The sequence below is a fragment of the Bos indicus x Bos taurus genome, chromosome 5 (assembly GCF_003369695.1).
Source record: "Bos indicus x Bos taurus breed Angus x Brahman F1 hybrid chromosome 5, Bos_hybrid_MaternalHap_v2.0, whole genome shotgun sequence".
Lineage (NCBI taxonomy): Eukaryota > Metazoa > Chordata > Mammalia > Artiodactyla > Bovidae > Bos > Bos indicus x Bos taurus.
Genome location: NC_040080.1, coordinates 92,399,013 through 92,412,162, shown reverse-complemented (window position 1 = coordinate 92,412,162; position 13,150 = coordinate 92,399,013). Strand labels below are relative to the sequence as shown.

General features: G+C 58.1%; 1 protein-coding gene across 1 annotated transcript; it reads right to left on the bottom strand.

The window, feature by feature from the left end:
- Positions 1-3,585: 3,585 nt before the first annotated feature.
- On the bottom strand, positions 3,586-11,398 carry GRASP (general receptor for phosphoinositides 1 associated scaffold protein). Its single transcript, XM_027542932.1, has 8 exons — positions 11,067-11,398; positions 8,986-9,035; positions 7,341-7,395; positions 7,132-7,234; positions 5,910-6,003; positions 5,745-5,811; positions 5,314-5,380; positions 3,586-4,797 (listed from the first exon to the last, which is right to left on the bottom strand). The coding sequence occupies exons 1-8, from the start codon at positions 11,316-11,318 to the stop codon at positions 4,301-4,303; spliced, it is 1,185 nt and encodes a 394-aa protein (XP_027398733.1). The 5' UTR covers positions 11,319-11,398; the 3' UTR covers positions 3,586-4,300.
- Between the last annotated feature and the right edge of the window lie 1,752 nt (positions 11,399-13,150).

The following is a 13,150-nucleotide window of genomic DNA, read 5'->3' as shown; positions in this document are numbered from 1 at the left end:
CTTCTGACAATTTTTCTTATGTCTGTCCACAAAACTCTACTCTAAGCCCCAGTTCCTTTTGTGACTCCTAGAACCCAGTCCCTAGAGCCCCTCTGCCCCCCTTACTCTAGGACAGCACCCAAATCCATGGAACCTTGATCCCTGGTCCTGATGTCCTCCTCCCTTTGCTGTCTGGCACACCTCAGCTCCTGCTCTCTCAGATTCCACCTTTCATTTACCCTCCATGCTCCCACCTTGCTCCCCATAAGTGAATCCCACAGCTCTGGAGGTTCAATTCCTCAAAAGGGTTCCTTGCCACCTTGACCCCGTCCTCACACTCCTTCCTCCAGAAAACATCCCTCTCCCCAGTCTAGGCTCAAGAGATAGATGGATCTGAGAGAATGCAGGCTCAGGCAGGTACCAGCTGGGCTACGTTATCCTCTCTAATCCTCAGTTTTCTTTATCTGGAGAATGGGCTGTCACATATGCTGTGAGGCCTGAGTAAGGTGATGGATGTGGACATGCTTAGCACAATGCTGGTTCCTAGGTGATGCTCTGGGAGACAGACTCCTGTCCTTTCCTTCAGGACTGCTGACACCCTCACTGTCCCCCAGCTGCAGCCTTGTAGGGCAGGGACCTGCCCTTGTCTCTATGCGCTGGATGCTTCTGCCCCCCCTACCACCCCTGGGCAGAGCTCTGGCCTGGGAAGAGGGGGATGAACCAGGGGACTCGGGGGCACACAGCCCCCATACTGAGGGGATCGGGCAGATGAGAGCTCTGTGAGGACCTCAGATCTGAACTCCATCTGCAAGGCTGTGTCCTCAGGCTACCATCCAGGAGGCCTGGAGTGGCATCCACTCCCTTCCTCCTTGGAATTATTAGGGGCCCCTCCTGGCCTGGGGAGGAGGGGCTCCTGCAGAGTCCCCTGAGGCTTTGAGAGGACCAGAAGGCTGGTGGGAGGTAAAGGAGGGGAGGCAGGGCAGGGGGGATACCGGCCACACAGTATTCCTAGCCTCTTCTTTCCCATCCACCCCCACCCCTCCACCAAACACGATCCCTGGGTTAATTTTTAGCATCGCAGCTCGCACATTAGTCACTCCCTGTCACCCACCTACACGGCAGGAGGCTGCTGTGCTGGCGCCGTCATGCCATCAGCTGAGAGGTGGGATCCAGCCCCGCCCTGGGCACCTCCTCAGCCTCCTCGGGGTGCACACAGCCAGCCAGGAGCCCCCTTCGGCCTGGGTGAGGGGGACTGACATCACTGCCAACGCTAGCTGCCGAGGGGGAGCAGGCTGGTAGGAGAGGGGCTGGGAATCTGTTCTGGGAGGAGAAAGTCAGGGAGGCCCTGGCAGCCCCCCAACACCAGGAAGGTGCTAGGCGATGCCCAGGCAGCTGGGCTCCTGGCAGCCTGGGGCTCTGGGAACAAAGGTGTGAGAGGGCCCCTCCCCTAGACCTGAGCCCTGGGAGCGGCTGTTTGTCATCACAGCAGAGCAGCTGTTCAAACAGGGAGCTTGGGGAAGCTCCATTTTCTTAATCAAATGTCCTCCCTCCCCAGGACCAGGGAGGGCAGGGTGGCCAGGAGCAGGTGCCCCTGGCTGGAGCCAACACCCAGCCCCAAAGGGATTTGGTGAAAGGGGTCCAGAGATGCCAGCTACAGATGGAGCAGGGGAGGGGCCTCCCCACCCCACTCTCCAGGACTGAAAGGTGCGGAGGTGGTGGTCACCCCTGTGCAGGGTTGGTCCCGAGGGGACGTTCTCGTGTATTGAGCAGCTGCTGTGTGCCAGGCTGTGTTAGACCCTGAAGGTACAGTGTAACAGTTGAGTTTTCCTGCCTTAAAAAGGCAAAAGGCAGATACAATGGATGTCAGTATAATTACCAATTGAGAGTAAGTGCTATAAAGAAAAAAAAAATAGAGGTCTCAAGATAAATAATAATGGGGACAGGGAACTACTTTCAATCAGATCAGGGAAATCTCTTCTCCTCAAGGAGGTGATATTTAAGAGATCTGAGGTTGGAGGCATCAATCTTGCAAAGACTCTTCCAGGCAGAGGGAACAGTATGGGCAAAGGCCAGAGGCAGGAAAGAGCTTGGCATATTTGAGAATAGAACCAGAAAGAGCAGTGTGGCTTAAATATGATAAGTGACATAGAGGGAGAAACAATTTGAGCTTGAAAAGGACCCAGTTCCAAGACAGCCTCATGCAGGGCATCCCAGTACAGTTGCAGAGGTTGTGCACTGCACAGAGGCTCACAGTTGCCAAACTGTTGGCCTGTGTGGCTGCTGTCAACCCACAGGAAGGGATGCCTTTTCCTAATTTGTCTTCCCAGAGGGACAACATGTTATGGAGTTTGAGTTTTGGACAACATGATAAAGAGTTTGGATTTTTTTTTTTTTAACTCCAGGGAAAGCCCTAATGGGTTTTAAGCAGAGAAGGGTTGTGACCCAATTTCCTTTTTGGAAAGATCGCCCCAACTGCTGTGTAAAGGGATGGTCCAAGGGTAAGAGAGGAAGCAGGGAGCGCCTTCAGGAAGCAAGTGCCACGGGGCGGGAAGGAGAGTACAGGAGGTGGCCTGCCTGGGGGAGGGTGCTACTTAGACCTCTCAAGGGCACCCCTGTATGACGGTTACTGCCAGGGAGGAACACTAGCACAGGCGCCTCGAGCCTTGGGCCCTACTCTGCCACTTACTTGTGACCCTAGACAGCTCACTTGCCCTGGGTCACCTCAAAGAAGATGGTGATCACCTCTTGTAGACGCTTTGAGCACACACTGTGTTTATTGAGGTTCTATTATGTGTTCATGTTGGGCATGAAATAAAGCAGTGAATAAGACAGGAGAGGCCCGAGTCTGCTCTCAAAGAGTGTTCATCCTGTGGGGAAGGGAGCCAGGCAAAAACCCAAACCCATCCAAGTCAAGACAGTTTCAGATGGGGATGAGTAATATGATGCAAATAAAACAAGGCTCGGCCATATTTTAGACCAAATGGGAGGGCCCTGGGGAGGCCATGCTGAATACCAAAGGAGCCAACTGTGGACAGAGCAAGTGCAGAGACACTGAGGGCGGGACGCCTGAAGTGCCACATGGGCAAGGTGGCCAGAGCAGGGAGCGAGAGGGGAGGAAGAAGACGAGGCAGGCAGGGGTCAGATGCGCCTGCGTAGGGATTAGACTCTTATCCTGGGAGTGACGGGACACCTTTGAGGAGTTGTAGAACGAGTGACCCGTGATTTGGCCTGTCACAGGCTGGGGGGATGATGGCTAGGGACTCCTATGCAGGAGGCCCCAGATTCCTAGGAGAGAGCACGCCAAACAGCTGTTTACGCAAGGCTAGGTTTAGAGGAACCTCTACTCCAGCTGCTGTGGTATTTGGGGAGGGGGGGTTCTAGATGCATTAAACAAGAGGCCCAAGTTCTGAAGCAGTGTGGGGCCTCTAGTTCAGGCCCATACATGTAAGTCAGAATCCCCTAGTCTATTTCCCTGGCTGCAGGCTCCAAGCAAATAAGATGTAAAATATAGTGTGCGTGTCTGTGTGTGTGTTGAAGGGCGGAGTGGTGGAGTCAGAGCTTGCCGGAGCCCAATCCTCCCCCTCAGGCAGTTACCACACTGACACAGATGCAAAAAACCGTCCATTTTATACAGTTTGTGGTTCAGAAGCAACAATATGCAAATGGTGGAACAGTCTGTACTGCCCTCACCCACCCGGATGTGCCCATTCCTATCTCCCAAGGGCAGAGGACCCAGGACCCCTGCCCAGTAGGACCCCACTTAGTTACAGGCCCCTAGGGGGGCCAAGCCCTTAAGGGTCAAGGCTGAGAGGGAGGGAGACCAGCACCTTGGGCCCCCTCAAGTGCCCACTGGATAACTGGAACTGTGTCTGTGTGGGGTGGGTAGGGGAACGACCGGGCGGAGGCCATTTCTCCCCGTGGCCAAGGGTGGGGAGCAAGTAAAGCTGAGGAGAGGGCTTCGTGGGACAGGGTCCCCCTACCTGGAGGAGGAGTTTTCCTGGACACCCCACAAGGCACTACTGACCCAGATGTAGGATGGCACGTCCCATTTTTGGCCCCCGAACCTCTCCCAACCCCGAACTCTCTGGTTCTCCTGTGCCCACCTCCCACTGTAGTTTGGGGGAGGACAACTAAAGAGGCCTGGGGCTGGGTTCACCACTCTGCAGAGACTTGCCAGGACCAGCTGGGGTTGCCAAGGACCCTCTCCGGCTACTCTGGGCTCTTGGAGTCCCCGTGGCGGCCAAACGACCGCCCCCGCCCCCTTTTTGCACTGGCTGGAAAGAATAAATAAATAAATACGTTCCCCCGCCCGCCCCCGCCCCTACAGCTGGCTCTCCTCCTCCTCCAGGGAGCGATTGAGTCCGGGGATGAACTTGAGCAGCCGCCGGCGGAAGCTGCGGTACTTGGTTTTGCGCAGGCCGGGGCCACACAGGGCCTGCTCGCGAGCCTCAGTCCAGAGCGCGCTGGGCGCGCCGCCGCCGCCGCCCCCGGGGCCCGCGCACCGCACGCTGGCGCTGCGGCTCAGCATCGCCCGGGACCCCGGGGCCGAAGCGTCCGCCGCGCCCGGTCCCGGCAGGCGCGCGAGGGGCGGCGGCGGCGGCGGCGGGGGCGCAGGCGGCTCAGCGCCCCCGAAGAAGCACGTGTGATAGACTGCATCGTCTGAGTCGCCCCCGGTCCGCCGCGCTCCCCCGCGGGAGCCTCCCGGGGCGGCCAGCAGAGGCCCGAAGGGCAGCGAGCCCGGGAGCAGGCCCGCGCCGTACAGGCAGGAGCGCACCGACTCCAGCGTGTCATAGATGCTCGGGTCCTTCACCACGAGACCTGGGGGCAGAAGACACGGGGCGGGGGGGGGGCGGGGGGCAGACGTCAGAGGACACGGGTAGGGGACCTTCACCCCTTCCTGATGACCATCAGTGTGGCCCTTGGGCAAGTCAAAACTTTGAACCCTACTTCCCCGGTCTGTAAAACACGAATTATACACTCAGATCCTTATGAGGGTCGCGTGCTGCAATTCATGGGGTCGCAAAGAGTTGGACACGACTGAGCGACTGAACGGAACTGAACTGTGACACAAGAGTCAGGAAAGGGGCCTGAAACAAGCTTTTGGAGCCTTGGTGTTCCCACCTGTAAAATGGAGATGGTTCTGTGTAGTAATTTCCTTCTGGGCACTATTGTGAGAATGAAAATATGTGGGCATCAGCCCAGGGCAGCATTGTACCCAGAGTAGTAGTTCAGCAAAACTTGGAAGGGGAAGTAACGGACTAGTTCCTAGGGGGAAGCAGGTATGGGGGTAGAGATGGGGGCACAAGTGACCCTTCCCAACACTGATCTACTCACCATGCACCAGCCGCTGCTCCTGCACCATCAGGGACCTGTATTCTCCCCACTTCTCATACAGGGTTTGCTGCAAGAGACACACCCACCTGTCAGGAGTCAGCAAGAAACTAACCAGGGTGGCTACAGACTGAGGGATCGGGGAGTACAGAAGAAACCTTAAGGTTAAAAGGAGGTCAGGCAGATAAACGACCCCCCAAAAAGAGTAGGAGGATTCCTCTGGTGGTTCAGTGATTAAGACTCTGTGTTCCCAGAGAGGGAACTAAGCCTCCCATGCCATAACTAAAGATCCTGCGTGCCACAGTGAATATCCCACATGCCACAACTAAGACCCAGCACAACCAGGAAAAAAAAAAAAACAAACAGTGGGGCCTGCAGGGGCAGGGGCTTGGGAAGAGGAACCTGGCGGCTGGATGGTTTCCAGGCTGCTTTACCTTCAGGTACTGCAGACGAGCCTCCAGTTCCGCCTTCCTAATTGATGTCCCGTACAGAGTTTCCAGTCTGAGGAGACAGGGGAATCAAAGGATGAGTGGGCCCACAGGGTGGGGAAGAAAGGCTGCGCTCAGGAATCCCCTAGAGACCACAACACCTGGATGTACCTGAGAACGTTGCCAGATGCCTTAATGATGTCGACAATCTCCCGATGTCGGATGCCTTCCACATTCAGGCCGTTGACGCTGGCAATGGTATCCCCTGCCAAGCAGAGAGGGGATCAGCATTTGCTCCACGGGGCGTGTGGAAGAATTTCAGTCCCCTATCTTCACCACAAAGGGTAGGGGTAATAACCCCACAGAACTCTCCTGAGCTTCCTACCCCCACTCATGGTTCTGGGGCGATCTTGTGCAGACCTGGCACCCTAGCATAGGGGCCAGGGCCCTCAAACATCCACATCCTCATCCTCATCTCACTCTCAGGAAGCTCTGTCCCCAAAGGCTGAGCCCTCCCAGCAAGCCTGGGCTTCCCCCAGAGCTGGTTATTTCGGTCCAGCCCACAGGCTGTCACCAGAGAAACCCAGCTGAGACAGGAAGGCAGGAGGGTGAGGAGCACCACGCCGGGAACGTTAACACTGGCTCCCAAGCTTGAGGCCTCAACCTCTGACACCCTAGGCTGCTGCAGAGCCTCCCGACCTCCAGCAGAGCAGACCACCCTCTCTTAGGACCCACTGCCCAATTGGAAAAGGAGGGGTGGACCCCTGTGGTGGCTACCAAGGGGATGAGAAACCATCTTGCAAAGCTGCAGTATACCACTTAGCTACCAGAGGCTGCTGGTGAATGGGCAAGGAGATGAAGGCTTCCAGAAAGAAAATGGGTATAGAATTGGAGGGGGGGTGGCGAGGGTGCTCAGTTCGTGCAGTCTCAGGCTGCCCCTTCCGGGACTTGGGGCTCTAGATTTGGCCAGTCCCAAAGGTCTCCTACTGGCAGCACCATGTCCTTGTTAGAGGAAGTATCATAAGTACCCCAGTACTGGGCCAGGTTGGAAACACGATGGACTTGCTCTCTCGATGACTCCTGCCCATGCTGGGTTGCCAGATCGCCAGGAGGAGGCAGAATAGCTGTGGCAATATCTGCCATTTCCCAGGCAGGCCCTGGCTTTGTGCCCAGGAAAGCCCCTCACCACACTGATATGAGGACATGTTACTGCCTCCAGTGTTGGGAATATTCAAGATCATACAGTAAATGGTAAATCTACCAACTCATTCTTCTTTCTGGCCTTCTCGAAATAGGAGGAGGAAGGAGAACTGATTGGATTTCTTGCCCCATCTGCTTGGGAATAAGGTCATACTCCCTTCCCAGAGCCCCGTGTCCTGGGCTCAGGCCCCACCTGGTGTGAGCCCCGCCAGCTGGGCAGGGCTGGACTCATGAACCCGGCAGACAAAGGTCACCATCTCCACACGCTGCTCCTCTCGATGGTGAAGGCCATACGTCTGTAACAGGCAAGGGGACCCTCAGCCCAGGGGTGGAGCAGGATCCACCCGTCCCTCAGACTGCCTCCCAACCCTTCCCTCCCTCTGCACCCAGCTTCTCTCCCACCTGGATCTCAAAGCCAAAGGTCTGGTTCTCCTCCTTCTCCAAAGTCAGCACTTTCCTGCAGGAGACACAGGGGCCATCTCATCAAGTCTGTCAGGATTAAAGAGGAGCCTGGCAGGCCAATAGTGTGGCCCTCCCCTGATGCCAGAGTCTGCTCTGGAACATCAAGGCAGGGCTTACTGTCTCCAGTGACAAGCCACACTCATCCCCAGCTGTTGGAATGTCCTTCCCCATACTGAAATCAGCTTCATCGAGCCACACAAAATCAATCCCCTCGAGTGGGGGACACACTGCAATGGCTAGCCCCCAGAGCCAGTTGAACTAGTTGAGTTTTTCGGCCACACTCCCAGCTTCCTAGTGAGCCCCAGAATACTACTGACTGACTAGCTGAGGCCCCCAATTCGGCCCCAGCCTGGAGCGCTGTCTGCTCCAGAGCCTTGGGGAGAGGGCTGGCCCCACCCCCAGAGGCCGGTCACGAGGCTCAGCCCGGACCCCAGCTGCCCCTCCCAGCTGCGGTGAGGCCAGCCCACCAGATGTGAGGGCTGGGGGGAGGGGAGACTCGAGGCCGCCCCTTCCCGCACTGAAGGCCTGCCCACTGGACACAATGGTCTGGAGCTGCTCCAGATCTTCGTCTGCTGGGGGAGCCCAGAGTTTCCTCTGCCCACTCCCACCCCCTTCCTTCCCGCCCCGCCAGAAGCCGAGCTGAAGCAGCCTCCAAAGTCTCCTTCAAGGCTCTCGGCCTCAGCAAGGCCCTGGAGACCCAGGCCTCTCAGTGCCCAGCCTGACCCACATACCCGCCCCCCAAAAGCTGATCGGCAACTCCCTACCCCAGCGCGAGCTCCTCCCTGCATTGCAGGCAGGCCTTTTCCTCTCTGTGTGTATTTGGGCCGGGGTGGGGGTGGGGGCAGGGTGACTGTGTCTACTCCAGTGCTCCCTGGTTTTCTAAAAGGGTTGGCAAAGTTTTCCTGCAAAGGGTCAGACGGTAAATATTTCAGCTTTTCTTTTCGAGACCTGAATTATTTGACAGCCTCTGTCTTATATTGTTCTTTGTCTTTATTTTTACAACCCTTGAGAAATATCAAAACAACTCTCAGCTCAAGGCCAATCTGGCCAGCAGGCCACAGTCTGCTGATCCATTTTAGAAACCAGGCTCACATCAGGATGGGACACAGGCAGAGTAGGGCTAGTCCTTCTGCCCTCACCCCAGGCCCTTCCTTAGAGGCCACCACCGATGGGACTAGCAGAGCACTGAGGTTTTGGGTGCAGGGCTAGACAGTCGAGCAGCTGGATGCAGCTTGCCATGGTGTGGGCCTTCAGGGTTTGTTGGGCTGGGAAGGCCCAGGGGAGCCCCCCAAACTCCTCCTGCTTCCCTCTTCCCAGATCCAGATTTCTCCAGGGAGGGGTGACTGGCAGGGACTGGGGGTGGTTTAAGGAGCACCTGATGACTCAAAAGTCCCTCCCTCCTTCCTCTGCCACCCCCTTCACACAGCCCACACCCCCACCTGCCCCTCATTCCTGGTGAGGGCACCGTGCTGAAAGGGTGGGAGCACGACTCCCCCTGGGTGGGCTGAGATGCTGTGTCGTGCTGCCCCCTCCCCAGCACTTCATCCTTTGGACCAGGGCAGAGGTGGGGGTACTGGTGACTCACCGCTGCTGTTCAGGACTCTGGCTGAGGTTCTTCCAGCGGAATCCTGAGCCCTGGGTGGGAAGGAGAGTCAGGAAGAAGCAGGTGAGAGGGAGGTGTCCTGGAGCAGATGCTGAGAGCCCTCCTTTGTGGGGTTCCTCGCCTGGGCTCAAGTCCTAGACCCAGCATCTCACTTCCTGTTGCCTATCTGTCCTGTTCCAGCTCCACACCTGCTCTTCTGATGCTGGAGTAACTAACCCTAGAGTGCCACCATCAATATCACTCCACAGCTTTCTCCCTAAGCTTTATCCCCACAACTGGGACCTCGGGAACACAACAATCTCCTGGGCTCCAGATGCATGAACCTCTAAGTCCTGTCCTGGTTCCTAGTCTGGAAGGGGTGGGGGTTTTCATGACTCTAGGTAGAATAGCCTCTGCCCCCAGGGTGCATGTCTGCAGGGGCTCGGCACCCTAGACCCCAAAAGGTGAAGCAGGGGCTCTTCCTAGATATTATTCAGAGAAGGGCAGGGGCCCCTGGGCTTGCCTATCAAGACATTTCAGAGCCACCAAGGCCAGTCAGATCTCTTCTAATTTCTCAGTCACAGAGAGTGGCTTGCAGGAGCTGGGGTCAGGGGCCCTGGTCTAGAGGGCTGGAATCTCAGCTTAAGCATGGTAAGGCAGGGGATAGAGGGGCCAAGCCCCCTCCCTCAAACTATGGAGTCCAGCTGCAGGTGGCCAGCTGTGCCCAGCTCCACCTGGGTCCCTCAGCATTGTGATACATGTTGTTGCTTTCTGGGACAAAACAAAAACTTTGATCTCAGACTTGTTAAGTCTCACTACACTCAAGGAGAGAGATGGGAAGGTTTTGTTATTGTTGTTTGGTTGGTTTCATTTGCTTTTTGGTAGGAGGGACGACAGAGCTGAGGGACTCCCTACCTCTTTTGGGTCCTTGAGAAACTAAAGCAGTGTCTTTCCCTCCCTAAATGACTGATGCTTGGAAGAAGCTCGGTTCCAGATCAGCCCTTGCCCCGCGAGCCCCAAACAATCCAGGAGCTTCCTGGTCAGTGCGCTAGTTAACTCTCCCCCCAGGCTACCCCGAGGCCAGGAAGAGAAGGAAGCCCTCCTTCTCTAGAACCTTACAGACGGGCCTCAAGGGTGGGGACAGTTCCCAAACGGGCCAGGGAGGAAGGACTGGGCAGCATAGAGAGACCCCTTTGTCTTTCCACCCGATTTTCATAAAATGCAAATTCTCAACAAGCTGTTCATTGTGTTGGGGGGGGAGCCAGGGGCCAGAGGAAGAGGAGGGGGGGCTGAGCTGGGAAAGGCCACCAGTCCCCTCTCCTTAACCTGGGTCTTGAGTTTCCTTTCTGAGCGCTCGGGTCCCCGTCGGGCCAGAGGAAAAGCCCGGCGGAGGGGGAGACTTCGAGGGCGGGCGCGGCCCGCATCCTTCCTGCCCAGCGGGCGCCCTGCGAACCCTCCCACCGCGTCCGGTCGCCGCTGACGTCCAGGGAGCCGTGGCCTCGCGCCCCGCACCTCAGACGCAGGGTGAGGCGGCCGAGCCCAGGAATTCCGGCGCCCCCTCGGAAGGGTGAGCTTTCGGAGTCGGCGGCCCCGCAGGCACTTCCTTGGCGAGAGTCCCACCCCGGGCCCGCCGACTCTCAACTTGAATCGACTAGCGGCCGGACCCCAGCTCGAGGCCTCTTGCTCCCACGGGAGAAGCCGGGGCGGGGGGATCCTGGGGACCTCAATACTCCTGCACGCGGGGAGGCGGGGCTGGGGCGGGGTGGCGATGGCCAGTTGGGGCGAGGGGAAGGCAACTTGAGGAAGCAGCAGGAAGGAGAGCAGCGAGACGGGGCAGCGGCGCGTGGGGAGTGGAGAGCCGCCCAGCTCGCGAGCGGCGTGGAGCCGGGGATGGGGGAGTTTGCGCCTTCTGAGCAGAGGGGTCGAGGGGACCCAGCAGGATCTGAAGGTGTCCGTGGGGATCAGAGGCCGGGGGAGGAACTGGGGGACTCGGGGACCCCAGGAGTATGGTGTGGGTGGGGATCCTCAGGCGTCCATGGGGACCGGGGGCCGAGGGGGTCCGCGGGAGTTGGGGAGGTACGCACCTTTCGGCGGGGCAGGGTGCCCCCGGACACCGCGAGCGCGCGATACAGCTCGGCGGGGTGGTAGTCCTCCAGCGCTGCGTACAGCTCGTCCCCGGGGGTCCCAGGGCCGGCGGCTGCAGCAGGGGGGCCCGAGGCCGGGGTCGGGGTCGGAGCGGCGGGAGCGGCTTCCGAGTCAGGAGCCCGAGCGGAGGGGTCTGGGGCGGCCGCCGCCTCCTCTTTCTGCTGCAGCTTCCTGAGTCGGCGAAGGGTCATGGCTCCGGCGCCCCTCTCTGGTGGCGCTTTCTCCGCGCAGCGGGGCTGGCGGTGGCTCTAGGATGCCAGCCTGGAGAGTGGTGGGTCGCCTCCCTTTATAGGCTCGGGGAGCGGGGCGGGCTGAAGGGGCGGGCGGGGAGCGGCCTCACGGGGCCTCGCCCCCTACGCGGTTGGCTCCGCCTTCGGGGCGGAGCCCGCTGCTCCGGAGCCCCGCCCACTACTCCTGAGCCTTGCCTAGACCAGGGAAACCCTTGGGGACCTCGAGCTCCCGGCCCTAGGGGGAAAAGCTAGCAGCTGAAAGGAGCGGGGGCGGGGCGGGGGGCGTTGCAGGGCATCCCGGGGCGGACTATGGGTCTCTATGATACCTGAGAGACGGGGAGCCTGTGAAGCGGCTTGTGCACGAGATTTGGCAGTGGAGTGACAGTAAGGAGTCTTTAGAAGGAGGTTTGGAGGCCCAGAGTAAGATTTGAGGAGACCCAGGGGGCTGCAGGAGACTTTAGGCTAGGAGAAGGAGGGGTGAGGTCTCTGGTGGGGAGGAAAAAGATGGCCCTGAAGTAACTGTGTGGAAGCCACTGGGGGATGTAAGGGTCGAGGGTCTCCTCTTTACATAGCTCCCAGAACAGTTGAAAAGAGCTGCCTCTCCTCTCCAGGTCAAGGGAAAAGGAAAGAGAGGGAAACCCAGAGAGTAGTGGACTTAATTCTGGCTCGTCAGCCTCACCTCCTGATGTTGGGGCTCAGGTAATGTTTCTCCAGCAGACAGATGCTTACTGTGGGGCTGACTCATGGCAGGGCATAAGGTGCGCTGAGGGGGTGCTCAGGATTGGGGGTTGGTGCTCAACAATTCTCTGACCCTTCTTGGGGACTACCGCCCCCCCACCCTCGGCTGTGTTGTCTGTGGCGGCCAGCCTACGAGAGTGGTGGGAATAGCCCAGCCGAAGTCTCTGTCGTCAGTGGTACCTGAATCAGAAGTGAGAGGAGGAAGTGGTAGGTCAGGCCTGGCGTCTGAAGAGTGGCCAGCCACCACAGGGCGTCAGCACCGCGAGCTGAGGGCTCCACATCTCGTCTGCCACTAAATAGAAGCCAGGAATGCACTGTCCTCATCTGTCCCCTCCTCCAGTGTTCCCGAGTCTGTGTTATGCCTTTATATTAATAGCTGACATTTATGAGGCATTTACCATGTGCTCTGCACACTGTTCTGTGTGTTACATCCATGAATGAACTTGTTTGGTCTTCATAACAACCCTATGAAACAGATACCATTATCATCTCTTACGGAGAAGAAACTGAGGCCCGGAGAGGTTAAGTAACTTGCTCTAGGCCACTCTGTGGCAGAGCTGATTCAAACCTGGGCAGCCTGCAGAGCCTGCAATCTACCCACTGTGTGATGCAGTCTTCTGCTGTTCTTCATTCACCTTGGGTTGAAGCCCTGCTCCGGGCCAGGCTACAGAGGCTCTTGGTCAGGTAGGGAGTCATGCACCCGCCAGTGCTGTGTTAGATGCATGGCATGCGGAGCACAGAGGGGCTAGGGACCCAGCAACCCGGGAAGGTTAGGAAAGGCTTCTGTCTCCTGTGTCTCTCAGTCCATGGGTCTGTCTCTGTCTTCTTGCTTCCTAGTCTCCTGACTCCGTCTGTCTCCCCCACCCCCAGGCCCCTGGGGCCCCAGCCCCTATAGGAGGTGTGGGTGGGAGGGGGTGTTTCTCCACCCTGCAGTGATTACACAAGTCCAGATGGCAGGATGCTTGTTGGGTGGGGGGCAGGGGTGTATTGGGGACGGCTAGGAGCCAAGTACCAGCTCCCTTAGAGCCTTCCTCTGCCTCCTCCCGCCTTCCCCC

Coding starts and splice junctions, on each gene's coding strand:
- GRASP (XM_027542932.1), bottom strand. CDS start 11,318: ATGACCCTTCGCCGACTCAGGAAGCTGCAGCAGAAAGAGGAGGCGGCG. Junction 7,396..8,985: donor CAGAGTCCTGAACAGCAGCG/GTGAGTCACCAG, acceptor TGTCTCCTGCAG/GAAAGTGCTGACTTTGGAGA. Junction 5,381..5,744: donor CTCGTCTGCAGTACCTGAAG/GTAAAGCAGCCT, acceptor TGTCTCTTGCAG/CAAACCCTGTATGAGAAGTG.